General features: G+C 41.1%; 1 protein-coding gene across 1 annotated transcript in view; it reads right to left on the minus strand.

Moving 5' to 3' along the window:
- ST8SIA6 (ST8 alpha-N-acetyl-neuraminide alpha-2,8-sialyltransferase 6) overlaps positions 1-11,683 on the minus strand; it is a 164,761-nt gene extending 153,078 nt beyond the window's left edge. Inside the window, exons 1-2 of the mRNA XM_055543926.1 lie at positions 11,522-11,683; positions 10,960-11,058 (exon numbers count right to left, since the gene is read on the minus strand). Coding sequence (XP_055399901.1) covers positions 10,960-11,058; positions 11,522-11,622 — 200 coding nt within the window. The 5' untranslated portion in view covers positions 11,623-11,683. The remainder of the gene's footprint in view (positions 1-10,959; positions 11,059-11,521) is intronic.
- Between the last annotated feature and the right edge of the window lie 9,161 nt (positions 11,684-20,844).

Consider the following 20,844-nt stretch of genomic DNA (forward strand, 5'->3'; position numbering starts at 1 on the left):
CCACACGAGTCCAGGTTGATTAGAATCACACATTTTCTGACAGTGTTTTGAGGTCAAGACAGGGGAGCAAGAGACAGCCTTTAAGGTCCAGTATTTAAAAAAACCAAATTAGTGAAATTTATGTTACCTGTATTTTGCCAGATTTGTTTTTTCAAGCTTTTTTTTTTTTAAAAAATCAGACATTTGTTCAAGGGCTAAATGGCTCAGCCGCTCATCTAGTGGATGCTCTAAGGAGGATCTTTCAGCCGTTGGTGGGACCCAAAAGGAGTTCTAAGGAATCCTTTCAGCTGAGCACAAGGCCAGAGAAAGGACTCCTCATTTGGAGATACAGAAATTAAAATCAAGCTCCCCAGAAGGGATAAACTAGGACTATAGCATTAAGAGATACACATCCTTTATATAAAATAGATAAACAACAAGGATTTACTGTATAACATGGTACACTATATTCAATATCTTGTAACAACTTAGAAAACAACCTGAAGATTCTGAATCACCTTGCTATACACCTGAAACTAACATAATATTATAAATCGAGTATAGTTCAGTTAAAAAAAAAAAAAAAACAGAAAAATAGGAATTAGGATAATATCTAACTCATCAGCTCTACTGCATGCAATAAATAAATTAACATGTAAAAAAGCCTCCCAAGTTATAATTCAGGGGCTGCAAAGAACATTACTCTTAAGATGGAGAGAAAAATCATACTTTGGAAAAATATTCACTATAATAAACACAAGAAATCTTTATAAAGTATTTGCTCCATGCTCTTGATAAATTAAAAGAAAAAAAACAAAGAAATGGAAAGTGAGGTTTAAAAGGTGACGTAGATGCTTTCTAAAATATAAACTGAAGTAATAAGGAGCAGGCTTAAAGAAGGAAAAAAAACTATAAAGACTAAAAGTGTAACCAATACACTGTTTTAGAAAGAGCAAGACAGAACTGACATGAAGAGAAAAATAATTAAGGAATGTAGAGGACAAATTTGAGAAGCCATCCCAGAGAGCAGAGGGAAAGGACAAAGAGAAAAGCAAATTCAGAGAGAGAAATGAAGTTGTTTACGTGGAACATGGGTTGTGGGTAAGAGGTATGGTGATGGAAGACAGAAAGTGCAGACTCTCTTCACAAAATATAAGCAGAATACGTTTGTTGTTGCTGTTGCTCAGTCATGTCCGACTCTTTGCGGCCTCATGGACTGCAGCCCACCATGCTCCACCGCCCATGGAATTTTCCAGGCAAGAATACTGGAGCGGGTTGCCATTTTCCTCTCCATGGGATATTCCTGACCCAGAGATTGAACCCACGTCTCTTGTGTCTCCTGCACTGGCAGGCGGGTTCTTTACCACTAGCAACACCTGGAAAGCCCAAGCAGAATATGCAGAACACATCAAATAATCAAAGATATAATACAAACTTTTTAATTTAAAAATAACTTGGACAGTGAATTAAAAATAATTATAGACAGAATTAATCAAAAGAGATCACTGCAGAGGCATAGCACTGTGAATTTTTAAATTTTTTCAGTTTGAGAAAAAAATCCTGTCAGGATTCAGTAAAACATATAATCAAACAGGTTACTTTTGAAGAAATAAAAGAAAGATTACCTTGCTTTCTCTCTCAGAGCCCTAACAGCCAGAAAATAGAAGAACATCTTACAAAAGTTTTAAGATGAAAATTTTTAAAAAGTGGAGTTGTGATGCAATAATTTAGTACTCATGGATGAAAAATAAGAGGTATATTCTTAAATATCTGAAATTTCAGAAACACTATTATCCACATTCCAAAGTTAAAAACATTAGAAGAAAAAAAAAAGACATGTCAACTGGGCAAGAAAGGAAAGGAAACAAAGAACTAATCAAATGATTAGGGATTCATGTACAGTGACGAATGTCAAACACTGAAAAAAGAATCTAAACAGAATTTTTAGATTTGTAAGCAGTCATTTAATTCAAATTTAAAAAACAGTAATTTTCAAAGGAGAACGTTTATAATAGAATAATAGTAACTTACTAAAAAGCCCACCCCCTTTACCACATGCTAAAAGAAGTTCTAGGGACTTCCCTGGTGGTCCAGAGGTTAAGACTTCACCTTCCAGTGCAGAAGGTGCAGGTCCAATCCCTGGTCAGGTAGCTAAGATCTCACATGCCTCATAGTAAAAAAACAAAACAAAACATAAAACAGAAGCAATCAGTAATAAATTCAATAAAGACTTTAAAAATGGCCCACAACAAAAGAAAAAGATCTTTCAAAAAAAAAGTTTCTAGAAGGAGGAAAAGATTTAAATATTTTAAAATGAGAGATGTCTACTTATCTTAGGGTAACTAAACATATTAATAAATTATCAATAAATTTATCAATTTGAAAGAATTCACAATAAAAAGTAGACATAAGTGATATGACTACACAAAGGTTGAAAACTTCTACAGATTAAATAGTCACAGACATAATTAAATGTTAAGGAAATAAAGTCAATTTAAATGCATGATAAATGCAAGTTTGATACATTTGACATTTATAAACCTCTTGTAAATCAGCAAGTAACTTGATAATATCTATAATATCTTGACAGTAAAATAAACAAGGTTATATATAAAAAACCAATTTAAAAAGGGAAGATGGAGAGGTTATGGAGAAAAGAAAACCCTCCTACACTGTTGGTGGGAATGTAAGTTGGTGCAGCCACTATGAAAAATATTTAATAGTATAAAGATTCTTCATAAAACTAAAAACAGAGTTAGCTTATGATCCAGCAATCCCACTCCTGGGCATGTACCCAGACAAAACTTTAAATCAAAAAGATACATGCATCCCTATGTAAGCCAAAACAGGGAAACAACCTAATTGTTTATCAACACATAAATGGATAAAGAAGATGTGGTACATATATACAATGAAATACTACTTGGCCATAAAAAAGAACAAAATAATGTCATTTGCAGCAACATGGATACAACTAGACATTATCATACTAAGTGAAGTAAGTCAGAAAGAGAAAGACCAATACCATATGATATCACTTATATGTGAAATCTAAAATATGCCACAAATGAATCTATCTATAAACAGAAACAGACTCACAGACCTAGAGATCAGATTTGTGGCTGTCAAGTGGGAGGGGAGGAGGGAGAGGATGGACTGGAAATTTGGGGTTGGTAATGCAAACTACTACATTTAGAATGGATAAACAACAAGGTCCTAATGTAGAGCACAGGGAACTATATCCAGTTTTCTGGGATAAAACATAATGGAAAAGAATATTTTAAAAAGAAAGTATATATGTGTAAAACTGAGCCACTTTGCTATACAGCAGAGATTGGCACAACACTGTAACTCAGTTATACGTCAATTAAAAAATTTAATAATACAAAATAAGAGGAAGTAAATGGTCAACAAGTACCTTAAAAATTAAACATAATGGTAAACAAATAAGTATATATTAAGACATCAGTGAAATACTATCTCTTGAGTATGAAATTAGAAAAAGTGAAAAGAAATGCTAATATACAGAACTGGCAAGATTTTGAGAGAATGTTCATTCTCATATACTGATTACATGAGAATAAACTGGAACAACTACTGTTATTGGACAGATAGCAACACAACATTTTCACATGTTCTTTGGTCAAGTCTCTTCACTTTTGAGCTGTGGTGCTGGAGAAGACTCTTGCGAGCCCCTTGGACTGCAAGGAGATCCAACCAGTCCATCCTAAAGGAGACCAGTCCTGGGTGTTCATTGGAAGGACTGATGCTGAGGCTGAAACTCCAATACTTTGGCCACTTCATGCAAAGAGTTGACTCACTGGAAAAGACCCTGATGCTGGGAGGGACTGGGGGCAGGAGGAGAAGGAGACGACAGAGGATGAGATGGCTGGATGGCATCACCGACTCGATGGACATGAGTTTGGGTAAACTCTGGGAGTTGGTGATGGACAGGGAGGCCTGGGTGCTACAATTCATGGGGTCGCAAAGAGTCAGACATGACTCAGCAACTGAACTGAACTGAACTTCACTTTTAGGGATTCATCTCAATAATCAATATAGCATGTAAGGCTGTAAATTTAGAGGCTATAAACTGATGTGTACTCTAATTTCATATTAAAATACACATCAAAATCAAAAATAATAAACAACTGAAATATACAAAAGGGAAGAATAAATAAACTACAGTACATGCATATGTTCGAATACCATGCTCTAAAAATTACATTGCCAAAGAATACTAATGACATGAAGAAAAGTTCAGATGTTGTTTAAAAAGTTACTAACCCATACCAAAATATGCAGAGCAAAATTACTAGTTATGTGCATACAAAGTTATTGAAAATATGAATCTAGCATCTTTATCACACTGAAATGACAAGCAGTTTTCCTTTTTGGTGTACATATCTAAAACCATACAATAAATCTTCCCTTTTTGGTGTACATATCTAAAACCATACAACCAAATAATAATCTCTGCAGTAATGCTCCTACAATAATAAGAATTGGGATATAACACAAGTGGTTTTTGATGTCTGTCTTTTACTGAACCCCAGTTCTCAAACAGGGACAAGTCAAGTTCTACTACAGGGAGAAAGAGTCACAGGGAGTACAAAGAAAAACCTCTCTAGGAAAGTAGAGAAGTGGAAGCGGGGTCCCCACATTACTGGAGGATTCATAGACTAATCCTGTAATAGTGGCTTCTATCCAGAAAGTCTTAGCCAGTCACAGGATCCTGAATCATCAGCATGGATATTAAAGCCAAAAATATGGACACTGCCACTAAAAGATGCCAAACCACAACTGGGACCTAGATAGCTCCCATGAAGGAACCCTGGAATTTCAAGCCAGACAGTTATATACACTTGTTTTGGCCATGTCATCAATGTCACAATAATCCAATCTCTCATTCCTAATGATTGAATATTTGGGAGCTCACTTATAATATATGGCAGGGTTTTATTTGGCTTCTTTCATAATCAAAAATGAAACTAATATTATTTAAGAACACATATTAAATTAATATTTAAGAAAAAAATTCCAATCACTTGGAAATGTAAAAGTACTCTCCCAAAAGACAGGTTAACAGGGTTTTTGCACCAAACAGCCAAATTGTGAATTCAAAGGAAAAGTTCTTGAAGGAAGTTAAAATTGCTCCTCTGGGAGGTGAGGTAGGGTGGAGGGGCAGGGGAGAGTACTCTCCTAAATCCTAAATAACTATGGAGGTAAAATTTAAATGTTCTAATGTAACTAGAAACAATTTAGAATATAGTTTTAAAAACCTAAACAGTAAGGATCCAGACTTAAAGAACAGATGCAAAGCTGCATTCAAAGGAAAATTCATAGTAGCAAATATGTTTGTTACAAAGAAAAAAGGAAAGATCTATAAATTAAGCATTCATTTCAAAATAGTAAATTGGGGGGGGGGAGGAATGATATTTTAAAAGATAAAAATAACAAAGAAAACAAAACTCCACAAAGGAAACAGAACATGGAAATAGATCAGAATTGAGAAATAAATCCAAGAGCTGGTTGTCTAAACAAACAAACAAACCAATGACACATACTGACAAAGTTTATTAGAAAGAGAAAGAATCCATTGTGATAGGGTCATATTTTGAAAATTATTAGTATATTTTTCTCCTTTGTCTTTCTGACTTTGACATGACTTTTCCCTAGCTATTTTGAAACGCTCTTTGGGGGACTACAAAGAGATATAGATTTTTTCCTGAAAGGATAAAAAGAGAACAAATAAGGTAATATTCAGCTTTGCACAAAATAGGATTTGTATTTCATCCCTAGTTATATACAGAAATCAATAAATGAATCACTAGACATTATAACTCAGAAAAAAAATCATGTGAATTGGTGAGAATTATGCCATAAAATAAAGATCTACGTTTATCCAATGCTGCACAAGTGAGGTCCATTATAAGCAATCACCAAGTTGTTAGATTTATGGATAGGGAGTATGTAGACACATATTCGGGGAAGGCAATGGCACCCCACTCCAGTACTTTTGCCTAGAAAATCCCATGGACAGAGGAGCCTGGTAGGCTGCAGTCCATGGGGTTGTGAAGAGTCAGACACGACTGAGCAACTTCACTTTCACTTTTCACTTTCATGCTTTGGAGAAGGAAATGGCAACCCACTCCAGTGTTCTTGCCTGGAGAATCCCAGGGACGGGAAAGCCTGGTGGGCTGCCGTCTGTGGGGTCGCACAGAGTCGGACACGACTGAAGCGACTTAGCAGTAGCAGCATAGTCCCAAGAAAAGATTTCCTATATTCCTCCCATTATGTCTTTTTAGATATTAACTACCTTACCTGGAAGACTCAGCTCCTGGAGCTTTCCCAATTTTTTTTTTTTACTCCCAGTCCCCACAATTCACCCTTGAGCTTAGGTTTGAGACAGACCCTGGAGGTATGTATCAGGAAAAGAGAAAGACAATACAATGTTGGGGAAGACAGCACTTTCCAGCCTACAGCAAAGATGTAAAGAGGAGAAAGAAAGGAAAAAGAGAGGCTTGGCTTGGAGAGAGAAAGGGGAGAGTAACAAGAAGGGTAGATAGAGCTTTGTCTCCTCCCCTGATTAGGGCTCTAGAATAGATCACTTCTTTGGCACTCTTCCATCCTGAAATTAAAATAGGGTCACATCCACTTTGTGGGGCAAGAAGAGGTAGATCCTGATACTTAGTTTTTCCTGAGCCAACTTTGGTCCTTGTATGTTTAGGTGGTGAAAGTTTAGTTGCTAAGTTGTGTCCGACTCTTGCAACCCCATAGACTGTAGCCTGCCAGGCTCCTCTGTCCATGGGATTCTCCAGGCAAGAATACTGGAGTGGGTTGCCATTTCCTTCTCCAGATGGGCCCCCAAATAGTGGGGAGACTGGCTGGAGCTAGCCAGCCAGAGCTGGGTGAGGCAGCATCATAGCAAACATTGCACAGTACAACTGAGGATGGAACTAAAAGAGAATCTTCACTGGATCCCTGAAATGCAGCATTCATAGGAGCTCAGGTGAAGCCAAGACAGTGGAGAGTACCAACAGGTGGAATGCCTGAAAAGAATGAGCCACGAACTGCAGCTTTCATCACAGGTTATCATCAGAGTACTCAGCCAACAGATGGGAAATGGACAACATCCCCTTGGAGAACAAAGGAGTCAAAGGATACCCTGATCATGAAACCCACCTCTTAACTCTACCTCTACACCACCTCAGCCCATCTCCCTCCCACTCTTTTTTGAAAGTCACTCAGTCATGTCTGACTTTTTGTGACCCCACGCACTATACAGTCCATGGAATTCTCCAGGCCATAATACCGGAGTGGGTAGCTTTTCCTTCTCCAGGGGATCTTCCCAACCCAGGGAGCAAACCCAGGTCTCCCATATTACAGGTAGATTCTTTACCAGCTGAGCCACCAAGGAAGCCCAAGAACACTAGAATGGGCAGCCTATCCCTTTTTTAGAGGATCTTCCTGACCCAGGAATTGAACCAGGGTCTCCTGCATTACAGGCAGATTCTTTACCAACTAAGCTATCAGGGAAGCCCTCTCCCCCTTAGATCAGGGTATCATCTTAAAGTAACAAGAGGTGGTGAATGGACTTCCCTAGTGGTCCAGTAGCTAAGACTCCGAGCTTCCAATGCAACATGCCTGGATTCCATCCCTAGTCACAGAACTAGATCCCTCATGCTGCAACTAAAGATCCCACATTCTGCAATCAGAGCCAGTGTAGCCAAATAAAGAAAATAATCAAATAAACAGTTTAAAATGAGAAGAAAGGTTAGTGAAAATAATCTGAGTTTGCTCCCAAAGAGAATAATCATACCAGAAAGAGTTGCTTAAGTTGGCACACCTGACTAAGCTTTAACCTGGACACACACACACACACAGATACACACACACACACACACTCTATCTTGCCCAACACCTGTGAAAGACTACTCAGCAGGGTGATTAAGTGTAGGGGTCTGGATCCACATGGCCTGGATATGACTCCTGGGTCCAGTTTGTCAACTCTGAATGTGGGCCGTTTATTCTGTCTCCCTGCACCTCAGTTTCCTCATGTTGACCACAAATTGGCATTTGCCATGGGTGCTTGCCACCTACCTCTACAAGGATTAAATCATGTGCTGCAGGAACAGGTGACCTCCAACACACCCTGAAGGAGTTCAGGATGGAGAGCAGGAATGAGGCACTCTGTGCTTCCAGGAAACTGGCAGGACAGGTCTTCAAACAGATAGATATTCTCAAGAGCTGATTTTATGAGCCCAATTCTTACATCTTGGGTTCATAAAATCAGCTCTTGAGAATATCTGTTTGAAGACCTGTCCTGCCAGTTTCCTGGAGGCACAGAGTGCTTTTCATATCTATAAAAACACTAATCCTTGGTGGTGACAACTGTTCCTCATGACCAGCAGAAGCTTCACGGGACCAGCAGAAACTTCCTAAAAAATAAACGTGCTTGATTGCATGTACGCCCCCTTTACCAAGATCACATATATACTGTCCTCCCCCGCCCCCCATCTCTTTGAAGCAGTTTCTCAGAGCAATCTGAGGTGCTGTCTCTTGGGCTGCAGTCCTCGTATTGCCCCAAATAAAGCTTAAGTTGCAACGCTCACATTGTGCATTTTTTTAAGTTGGCACTTATCTATAAAATAGGGATTATAAGAGTTTTTCTCAGCATTATTTTAAAGATTAAGTGAGCTATAAATATAAAGTACTAGATTGGCCAAAAAGTTTGTTCATGTTTTCCAACACAAACAAATTTATTGGCCAAGCAATACTTAGATCAGTGTCTATAATAAGGGTTCAATAAGTGCTGGCTATCCTGATTGCTTTTAGTAGTAGTATATTATTACTTATACATATTACCTACAGTTGGGGTTCATGGGAGAAGATCTGATCAGCTACAGAAAAAAATCAAGAAATTACAATTTCTCTACATAACCAAGTAGTATGGATTAAAATTTGTATCCCTGCCACATAAATAATGAATCATAAGTGATAAAGATGATATAAAACAGATCAAAAGACAGGTTTTTAAAAATACAACAGAATGGTACCAATTTTAAAATTTTAATAGAATGGACCACATTCCGAAAAAAATATGAATTACCTATATTAGCTCAAGAAGTATGCCAGACAGAAAAGAAGTACTTCAACAGAAGCTGAAAAATTCATCAAAGAATTACCTCAAAAAAGGGCTATGACCAGATGACTTAATTAGTACATTCTTTCTAACTTATCTCAAGGGACAACGCCAGAATGTATAACTCTAATAGGACTTGGAAAATGCTCCCCAATTCACTGGAAAACTGCTACCTATAATATGCAACCCTTCAACAAATAAAACTAAAGGCCAATATTTTTCTCTAAAGCTTTGTTACTCCAGGATTTTTTGGTGCCTCTGATATGCTGTGAAATTCCAATAGGAGGATTGCAGGAAACAGTGCTGTTCTGCAATTCAAAGATTTCTTCCTGGCTCCCCAGACCCTTCTGATGCTCATGCAGAACTACATGGGAACCTTGCAAGTGCTGGTGTCTGTGCTAAGTCACTTAGGTCGAATCCAACGCTTTGCAACCCTATGAACCGTAGCCCTCTGGTTCCTCTGTCCATGGGATTCTCCAGGCAAGAATACTGGGGTGGGTTGCCATGCCTGCCTCCAGGAGACCTTCCCAACCCAGGGACCAAACCTGCAACTCTTATGTCTCCTGCATTGGCAGGCAGGTTCTTTACCACTAGCGCTGCCTGCAAAGCCCACAGGGAAACCTTAAGTCACCTAATCAGAAGATTAAGATGGTCTGGGAGGCAAGGACATACAGAAACATACATAGAGGAAAAGGCATTCAAAAGAGATACACAGACAAAAAGAGACAGTATACAAAATTGCCCCCAAATTACTAGCAAGGCTGAGGCTCAAAGCAGGAGTCTGCTGGTGAAAATGTAAACTGATTCAACTCATCCAGGAAGCAACTGGCCAAATGTATTAATATTTAGAACCTAAAATGCACATACTAAATGACCCAATCATTCAGCTTGTATCAGTTCATCCTGAAGAACTGAAAATGAATATATAGATTTACATACAGGGATGTACTTCATAGAATTATTAATAGCCAACAAAACAGAAACCAATCTAAATGACTAAAAAACAGATTATGGCACATTCATATGATAAATTATGCAACAATTAAAAGCAATGCTTTGCAAAAAAATAAATGACATGCATATGTATATGATTTTTTAGGGAAAAAAGGCAGAACAAAATACAATATACAATCTTAAGTATATTTCAAAAACGTGTGTACATGAGAAAAACTACTAGAAGAATATAGACCAAAACCTTAATGTGATCTCTGTATGGTGGAACTCTGAGTGAATATATTTAAATACATTTCTCATATCATCGAACTATCTGCACTAAGAATGGATTACTTTTATAATAGGCAAAAAAAAAAAAAAAACCACGATAAAATTCAAATAATCATTGCACATGGATATATACTTCTGAGAGTGCAAAGGGGTTAAAAAAAAAAAAAAGTCTCCATTCACTAAGGACAAAAACATTCCCAACACTGAGCACAGAATTTTGTGCTCCAAACGTGAATCTCACACCCGTGCACTTGAAAGCAGGAAGAGAGAAAGCAAACCAACCAAATCCTTCAACACACAGGTTGAGCTGCTTCTCCGGGTTTTCGACACACCATTATCGCGAGGTGAACTCGGCACCCATTTTTAAAAGTGCAGCTGTTTTCCTATCTCCCTTGGTTCGATGAACATCCACACGGAGGGACAGGCTTTACAGAGGAGGTGGAGCGAGTGTGATAGTTACACGCGCGTGTATGCACACGCATCCTTCCTCTGTCTCTCTCTCTCTCTCACACACACACACACACACAAATCCACACAATCGTGTGGTCCCAAGCAGACAACTCCCAAGCGAGTCCGGGTGCAGCCGCGCCCCATCCCCGAGCCGCGGGTACCTGTTCCCCGTGCGCGGGGGCAGGGTCGCCGAGCTCCGGAGCTTCCTCGGAGCAGCGGGGCTGCTGTGGGTGGCCTCCCTGCTTTCTTCCACCAAGAACCTGCACAACCGTGAAGAAAACTAAGTTGAGGAGCAGTTGGCAGCCGGGCTCGGCATCGCGCTCGCAGCCAGGCGGCCAGGGCATCCTAGCGAGCCCTGGCTCGCGCGGCGCAGCTTCCCAACCCCGGAGTTTGAAGCGGCTCAGGGCGGGAAGGAAGAGAAAGAAGGGAGAGCTCGGGTGACCCGACGGCAAGTCCGGCTCCGCAGCTCCCTCGCCACCCTGGCCGGTTCCCCTCCGCCCTAGTCGGTGTCCAGTCGGTGCTAGGGTCGCCCCTGCGACACCTCCCACTCATCCGGCGCTGCCTCCCGGACTCCCTCGTCCAACCCCACCCCCAGGCCGCCGCTGCCAGTCGACTAGTCCTCGCAGCCTGCCAGTCTGCGCACCCGAGAGGAGCGGCGGAGCGGCTAGGGTCCCCAGGTGCGCGGCACGCGGGGCGGCCCGAGCGCGGCGGGCGAGTGGGTACCTGGAACGGGCGGGCGCGTCGGTCCAGCACCAGAGCAGGCGAAGCAGCAGCAGCAGCAGCAGGCTGGCGAGCAGGGCGAACAGTGCGCCCCCCGGCCGCATCCTGAACCACCGGCGCGGTCGCAGCCACCGCCGCTGCTGCCCCGGCGAAGCACAGCCCGGGCGGCCCCGACTCACGGCTCCCGCTGCTGCCGCCGCAGCCGCTGCCGCCGCAGCCACGCACACCTCCAGCGTTCAGGGCGGCGCGGAGGGGAGGCGGGGGCGCGCGCCGCGGGCCCGCACTCTCAGGCGCCACCGGCCCGCCCGGCGTCTGCGGGCGGAGGTGGCAGCCACGTCCCAACTCGCCTCCGGCTCCCTCCCAGCCCGGATCGCTGTCGGCGTCCTGCGCTTGGCTGGCGGTGAAGCGGCGCTCGGCTCGCCTCTTCTCCCGAAGGCGCTCCGAGCTGCTGCGGGCGCTGGTCGCCTCCGCCGCCGCCGCTGCTTCTGCCGCCGCCGCGCGGGGTCACCTGAAGGTTGGGGCTCGGGAGCTGGACGCCTCGCTGATTGGGCTCCAACTTTTGTGCGCCCTCACCTGCCCCCGAGCGGTCGTGCGCTCTTCCCCGATGCCCACGCAGCCCACTCGGGCTGACCGCACTTGGCTCTGCGCCCCTGCGGAGGAGGGCTGCGGTTCCGAGAGGCAGAAGAGGAGACAGGAAAGGGCCCACTTCAAAAACTTTGCAAACTGTAGTCGCTCTACGGGATCGTCCCACGCGGAGAGGCTGCTGGGCACTTGAGAGGAGCCTCCAGGTGTTTGAAGGCAGATTCAGATGCACGGCGAATGGATTTCCAGGGACCAGACAATCTTTAGGGACCAGGCAATCTTTAGGGATCCGGCAAACTACTGACCGCAGGCCAAATTCTTCCCCGGCCCGTTTTTGTGAATAGTTTCATTGGAACACCTTTCTGTCCATTCCTCTGTATTATGTGTGTGTGACTGCATGGATAGGACCGCTTTTGCGCTTCAAAGGCAAAACTGAGTCGTGGACCCAAAGATCACACGGCCCACAGAGCCTAAACTATTGGCTATCTGGCCTTTTTCAGAAAAAGTTGGCAGATTCCCGCTCTAATTAATATTGGGCTGGATCATACTGGTTAGCATGTCATTGATTAGTTAGTATATCGTGTACTAGAAAAGAGTGATGGAGAAGGCAATGGCACCCCATTCCAGTACTCTTGCCTGGAAAATCCCATGGACGGAGGAGCCTGGTGGGCTGCAGTCCATGGGGTCACTAAGAGTCAGGCACGACTAAGCGACTTCACTTTCACTTTTCACTTTCATGCATTGGAGAAGGAAATGGCAACCCACTCCAATGTTCTTGCCTGGAGAACCCCAGGGACAGACGAGCCTGGTGGGCTGCCCTCTATGGAGTCGCGCAGAGTCGGACACGACTGAAGCGACTTAGCAGCAGCAGCAGCAGAAAAGAATGAACTCCTGACAATGTGAGATAGTATGGTTTCCCGGTTATTTATTAAGGGTAGACCATTAATTACTTTTTAGACCCTAAACTATCCTGTCTGCACGTGGCCCCAAGCCATACTTTGCAACCTCTCTGGGTTTTGCTCCTGATGCCGAACTCTCTTTTTTCAACTTTTTATTTTGTATTGGAGTATAGCCAATTAACAATGTTGTGATAGTTTCAGGTGGACAGCCATACATATACATGTATCCGGTTCTCCTCCAAACTCCCCTCCTGTTCAGGCTGCCCTGACTTTGAACTCGAAGAACATCTATAAACCCTAAACCCCGTAGTGGTTATACAGGGGCTCAATGGACTATTCAGTCTGCTTCTATATATATTTGAGATTTTTCCCAACAGCAACTCTTGACCTCTACAATCCTGTGAAGACCTTGATAAAGGTGCTTTCATAGGTTTTAGTGCATTAACTTTCCCCAAAAACAAAAATATATTTCAACTGGACTCTCCTAGAGGCATAAGGTCTTAACCTGAAAAACCAGTGTGAGAGCCTCTAAGAAGCCAGTAGCTCAGACAGCTCAATAAAGCTGTCGCCAGTGATTTCATCACAGGAGAAATCACAACATGTATCAAGAAGAGAAATGCAAGGCTGCCTACTTCCTTTCTACTAATTCTGCATTTACTCCAATTAAAAATGCTTGGGTGAAAACACACCAGAACTTTCCACATAATAGTTGATCAATAAATGTGTGGTCAACATATAAAACACCTCAGAATTCATGCTTTTCTTAAAGAAGATGAATGTGACTATTAATAGAAACAGGATTTCCTTCCATAGAACGCTATTGCTGTTATAATATGTTTGATCAATAAAGAAAAAGTTGCTACTGTGACTTAAGACTGATATCTTAGGGATCTTCAGGGATCTGGCTGCTTATCTGAGGATGATACAATAAAATAATGCCATCTTCAGATAGTGCTAGAATAATAATCCAATTATATGTGTTTTAAAGTTCATGCATTACTAGATAAGTACAATAGGGCACAATTAACTTGAAAATGGAAAAGTTGTCTGGATTTGGAAGATAGTCTGAATTTTCTTTCTCTTAGAGCAGAATTGTGCAGACAGCTCACACTGAAGATGGCTTGCAGAAAAAAAGTAAAGGGCATTATTGTATCAGCCAGGAAGCTGCAATTTCACCTAATTTACTAAAGTTTAATATTTCAGCACAGCTGGGCTCAAGGCAACAGCAGAAGAGTCAGCCTTGCACTGGGCTCCCTAAACACCCTTGCTGCAAATGAAGTTACTTTTTATCAAGCCAATGGTTATCAGCAGGGGACTCACAAAAGCCCATTTTAATTGGAAAACCAAGTGTAAATTTGCAATGGGAATTCTGAACCAAGTGTTAAAATTTGACAGTAGGGATCTTTACCACCAGGTTTGTAATTGAAGACTTTGGTTGGTAAAATATGAATTATCTTGCTTATCCTTGAGAGATCAAAGAACCTGACAAAAACATGATTCCTTAAATATTATCAGCCACAGAACCAATACTGGGAGTATGTACATTTGGTGACAACAGTCACAGGTTTGACCTGCAGCCCCAAAGATCCGAACCCTTAGAAACTCAAGGTGAGTTGCAGAAGCCCAGGCTGGTGCATGAACCTATCTTCCTCTCCCAGTTTACCCAGCTTTGCCTTTGTTATTTTTTAATTCATCATTACAAGTGCCTTTACGTTCATCAAATAACTTATAAAAATGATGGGGGAGTTTTGATTTATAAAAAATGTCCCAGTCATTGAAAATCTTTCTGGAAGTTGTTTCTCATTTTGGGGTGTAGGGTTTTAAGTATTTTTCTCTGCATGGATTTGAGGATTCATGAAAAATCCCAACTATCAAGTGTCTATTACATCTACTGAAATACACAAATGGAAACTTTCAACAGAAGGGAAGGAGAGTGCCTTGAGAAACACGGAAAATTGATGTGGCAAAGAATTTTTCCTTCATTTGGGTGACATTTCTATCTCCCTGTCTAGAAAAGATGGTTTCTGATGTCTTCAGGCTGCTTGATTGGTTTTAGTAATTTTAGAGATTTGTGAGGACTGCAGGACAATGGCAGATTCATAAATATTAAACTACTCCTTGGGGGAGGGAATTCATAAGGACAGCAAGGCTATATATTTTTGACAAATCAGAGGATATAAATAAAAGTAGAAATAACTTCAAGAAGTCAACAACCTTGTGAAGGGAGCTATATTTTCAAATATATTTTATTGTAGATTTTTCCTATTACTAATTGAATATTTTAAATATCAAAGCAATTCCATATATAAAGTCATTTTAACTTTAAAGATAAGAATACTTAGGATGATATACAAATGACATTTAGGTTATATATATATATATATATATATATATATATATATAAAAAGCAATTTGTAGTACAACTAAAACTACTGCCCAAAAGTTATTATTCACAGTAAAAAATAGAATTTAATATGAAAAATATCTAAACTCCTAAAAATTATCTCCCTGAAATCCACTTAAAAGGTCATGTGTGTGTCTGCATGTTAGTCACTCAGTTGTGTCCGACTCTGCGACCCTATGGACTGTAAGTGGCCAGGCTCCTCTGTCCATGGAATTCTCCAGCAAGAATACTGAAATGGATTGCCATTCCCTTCTCCAGTAAAAGGTCATAAAGGACCAAAAAAAGAGAGATGAAACTCTGCATTTACCCTGAAACTATAAAATGGCCACAATCCCATTCCATGAGCCCCCAAGAATGCCTGCTAAAGATGAACTAATTGGATAAGAATACTAAGTTCAAGACTCAGCTCCCCTATTTATGACTTACATTTGTAGAAAAGAAATGGAGAAGGTTTTGAAGGTTCTACTACTACTCAATTTAGACAAAGAAAGGCTGGGAGTAGGACCCAACAAAAATAAGCAGCCAACAGAGGGGTTGACCAGGGCTACTGAGTTAAAAGAGAGATGGTGACCAGTATTTCTGCTTTCATTGAACACAGCTTTCTAGTCATTACATCTAGGAATGATGACCTAGAGTCAGTGATAATCTTTTTTTAAAGTCTTTATTGAATTTGTTGCAATATTGCTTCTGTTCTATGTTTATGGCTTTTTGGCCATGAGGCAAGTGGTATCTTAGCTCCTTAACCAGGTATGAGACCCACACCCCCTGCATTGGAAGGTGAAGTCTTAACCACTGGACCACCAGGAAGTCCCTAGGTAGAGCTAATCTTAAAGAGATGATAAAAAAGAATTTTCTCACTAATGATTAAAATCACTTTACCAAAGAAAAATGAATATTCAATATATAAATGGTTCTTGAAACACTGATTATCCTGCCTAATTTCAGAGTTTGTAAGCTGGGTAGAACTCAAGGAGTTTCAACAGAATTGGAGGGTGGATGTTATATGTGCCAAACCAGTCGTATTTCTCTCCTCAGTTTCTCTTCCCTACCTCTACATTCCATACAATCTAAACCACATGCAGATAAATAATGAAACAAAAATATCCAATCAGATCAGATCAGATCAGTCGCTCAGTCGTGTCCGACTCTTTGCGACCCCATGAATCACAGCACGCCAGGCCTCCCTGTCCATCATCAACTCCTGGAGTTCACTCAGACTCACGTCCATCGAGTCTGTGATGCCATGAGCCATCTCATCCTCTGTCGTCCCCTTCTCCTCTTGCCCCCAATCCCTCCCAGCATCAGAGTCTTTTCCAATGAGTCAACTCTTTGCATGAGGTAGCCAAAGTACTGGAGTTTCAGCTTTAGCATCATTCCTTCCAAAGAAATCCCAGGGCTGATCTCCTTCAGAATGCACTGGTTGGATCTCCTTGCAGTCCAAGGGATTCTCAAGAGTCTTCTCCAACACCACAGTTCAAAAGCATCAGTTCTTCGGCGCTCAGCCTTCTTCACAGTCCAACTCTCACATCCATACATGACCACAGGAAAAACCATAGCCTTGACTAGCCAGACTTTTGTTGGCAAAGTAATGTCTCTGCTTTTCAATATGCTGTCTATGTTGGTCATAACTTTCCTTCCAAGGAGTAAGCGCCTTTTAATTTCATGGCTGCAGTCACCATCTGCAGTGATTTTGGAGCCCAGAAAAATAAAGTCAGCCACTGTTTCCATTGTTTCCCCATCTATTTGCCATGAAGTGATGGGACCGGATGCCATGATCTTCATTTTCTGAATGTTGAGCTTTAAACCAACTTTTTCACTCTCCTCTTTCACTTTCATCAAGAGGATTTTTAGTTCCTCTTCACGTTCTGCCATAAAGGTGGTGTCATCTGCATATCTCAGGTTATTGATTTTTCTCCCGGCAATCTTGATTCCAGCTTGTGCTTCTTCCAGCCCAGCGTTTCTCATGATGTACTCTGCATAGAAGTTAAATAAGCAGGGTGACAGTATACAGCCTTGACTTACTCCTTTTCCTATTTGGAACCAGTCTGTTGTTCCATGTCCAGTTCTAACTGTTGCTTCCTGACATGCATATAGGTTTCTCAAGAGGCAGGTCAGGTGGTCTGGTATTCCCATCTCTTTCAGAATTTTCCACAGTTTATTGTGATCCACACAGTCAAAGGCTTTGGCATAGTCAATAAAGCAGAAATAGATGATTTTCTGGAACTCTCTTGCTTTTTCTATGATCCAGCAGATGTTGGCAATTTGATCTCTGGTTCCTCTGCCTTTTCTAAAACCAGCTTGAACATCTGGAAGTTCATGGTTCATGTATTGCTGAAGCCTGGCTTGGAGAATTTTGAGCATTACTTTACTAGTGTGTGAGATGAGTGCAATTGTGCAGTCGTTTGAGCATTCTTTGGCATTGCCTTTCTTTGGGATTGGAATGAAAACTGACCTTTTCCAGTCCTGTGGCCACTGCTGAGTTTTCCAAATTTGCTGGCATATTGAGTGCAGCACTTTTATAGCATCATCTTTCAGGATTTGGAATAGCTCAACTGGAATTCCATCACCTCCACTAGCTTTGTTCATAGTGATGCTTTCTAAGGCCCACTTGACTTCACATTCCAGGATGTCTGGCTCTAGGTCAGTGATCACACCATCGTGATTATCTGGGTCGTGAAGATCTTTTTTGTACAGTTCTGTGTATTCTTGCCACCTCTTCTTAATATCTTCTGCTTCTGTTAGGTCCATACCATTTCTGTCCTTTATCGAGCCCATCTTTGCATGAAATGTTCCCTTGGTATCTCTGATTTTCTTGAAGAGATCCCTAGTCTTTCCCATTCTGTTGTTTTCCTCTGTTTCTTTGCATTGATCACTGAAGAAGGCTTTCTTATCTCTTCTTGCTATTCTTTGAAACTCTGCATTCAGATGTTTATATCTTTCCTTTTCTCCTTTGCTTTTTGTTTCTCTTCTTTTCACAGCTATTTGTAAGGCCTCCCCAGACAGCCATTTTGCTTTTTTGCATTTCTTTTCCATGGGGATGGTCTTGATCCCTGTCTCCTGTACAATGTCATGAACCTCATTCCATAGTTCATCAGGCACTCTATCTATCAGATCTAGGCCTTTAAATCTATTTCTCACTTCCACTGTATAATCATAAGGGATTTGATGTAGGTCATACCTGAATGGTCTAGTGCTTTTCCCTACTTTCTTCAATTTAAGTCTGGCAATAAGGAGTTCACGGTCTGAGCCACAGTCAGCTCCCGGTCTTGTCTTTGCCAACTGTATAGAGCTTCTCCATCTTTGGCTGCAAAGAATATAATCAATTTGATTTTGGTGTTGACCATCTGGTGATGTCCATGTGTAGAGTCTTCTCTTGTGTTGTTGGAAGAGGGTGTTTGTTATGACCAGTGCATTTTCTTGGCAAAACTCTATTAGTCTTTGCCCTGCTTCATTCCATATTCCAAGGCCAAATTTGCCTGTTACTCCAGGTGTTTCTTGACTTCCTACTTTTGCATTCCAACCCCCTATAATGAAAAGGACATCTTTTTTGGGTGTTAGTTCTAAAAGTTCTTGTAGGTCTTCATAGAACTGTTCAACTTCAGCTTCTTCAGCGTTACTGGTTGGGGCATAGACTTGGATTACTGTGATATTGAATGGTTTGCCTTGGAGACGAACAGAGGTCATTCTGTCATTTTTGAGATTGCATCCAAGTACTGCATTTCGGACTCTTTTGTTGACCATGATGGCTACTCCATTTCTTCTGAGGGAATCCTGCCCACGGTAGTAGATATAATGGTCATCTGAGTTAAATTCACCCATTCCAGTCCATTTGAGTTCGCTGATTCCTAAAATGTCGACATTCACTCTTGCCATCTCTTGTTTGACCACTTCCAATTTGTCTTGATTCATGGACCTGACATTCCAGGTTCCTATGCAATATTGCTCTTTACAGCATCAGACCTTGCTTCTATCACCAGTCACATCCACAGCTGGGTATTCTTTTTGCTTTGGCTCCATCCCTTCATTCTTTCTGGAGTTATTTCTCCACTGATCTCTAGTAGCATATTGGGCACCTACTGACCTGGGGAGTTTCTCTTTCAGTATCCTATCATTTTGCCTTTTCATACTGTTCATGGGGTTCTCAAGGCAAGAATACTGAAGTGGTTTGCCATTCCCTTCTCCAGTGGACCACATTCTGTCAGATCTCTCCACCATGACCCACCCATCATGGGTTGCCCCACGGGCATGGCTTAGTTTCATTGAGTTAGACAAGGCTGTGGTCCTAGTGTGATTAGATTTACTAGTTTTCTGTGAGTATGGTTGCAGTGTGTCTGCCCTCTGATGCCCTCTTGCAACACCTACCATCTTACTTGGGTTTCTCTTACCTTGGGCGTGGGGTATCTCTTCATGGCTGCTCCAGCAAAGTGCAGCCAAAATATCCCATAGCAAGCCTTTAATGCAAAACTAAATTTTGACAAGTAGGCAAATAAAAAGGAAGAACTACCAAAGATTTTCACAATATTCCTGGCAAGTAGCAGAAAGAAACAGGCATAATTTATTTCAAAGATGAGTAAGCAGAAAAAAAATCATGCAAAAGTTCTGCAAAATATATGATGAATGAAAAGCAATGTAACCAATAGAAAAGCAAATGAAGAATACATATTGGAAAGACTTACTATAGAAAACAGCAGAATATTTAAGCAAGGATCACTTTGTACTCCCCAGAAAAATGAAATATAATGTAAGCACCATGAAAGAAGGACCCAAAGAAGAATTAAGAATTGAAAGACAAGATAGCAAGGGATTAGGAGGAAAAGCAAGCTAATGACAGTAACAAAACAAAACCAAAAAACCATTGCAGAACTTAGAAGTACCTTTGGAAGACTGAGGAAGAGAATTTAGGTGCAAAAATCTGAATTAGTGTCACAGAGATTAGGCTGATGACAACTGCAGAAAATACAACTGAAAGGGGCAAAATAAAACAAGACTGGACCAAAGTAACAGACAGTGATAACAAGAAAAAAACAGGAGCTATAAGAGTTAAAGCATGCCAACTCCTTGTCTTATTCAGAAGATTAGTAGAAATAGTAATTACTTTTATATATTGTTACATCAAATATGTACTATTTATTTTATGTTATGTTCCAACAACACAAGAGATGACTCTACACATGGACATCACCAGATGGTCAACACCAAAATCAGATTGATTATATTCTTTGCAGCCAAAGATGGAGAAGCTCTATATAGTCAGCAAAAACAAGACCTGGAGCTGACTGTAGCTCAGATCATGAGCCTCTTATTGCAAAATTCAGACTTGAATTGAAGAAGATAGGGAAAACCAGTAGACCATTCAGGTATGACCTACATCAAATCCCTTATGATTATACAGTGGAAGTGAGAAATAGATTTAAGGGCCTAGATCTGATAGATAGAGTGCC

This window comes from Bubalus kerabau, chromosome 13 (genome assembly GCF_029407905.1).
Source record: "Bubalus kerabau isolate K-KA32 ecotype Philippines breed swamp buffalo chromosome 13, PCC_UOA_SB_1v2, whole genome shotgun sequence".
Classification (NCBI taxonomy): Eukaryota; Metazoa; Chordata; class Mammalia; order Artiodactyla; family Bovidae; genus Bubalus; species Bubalus kerabau.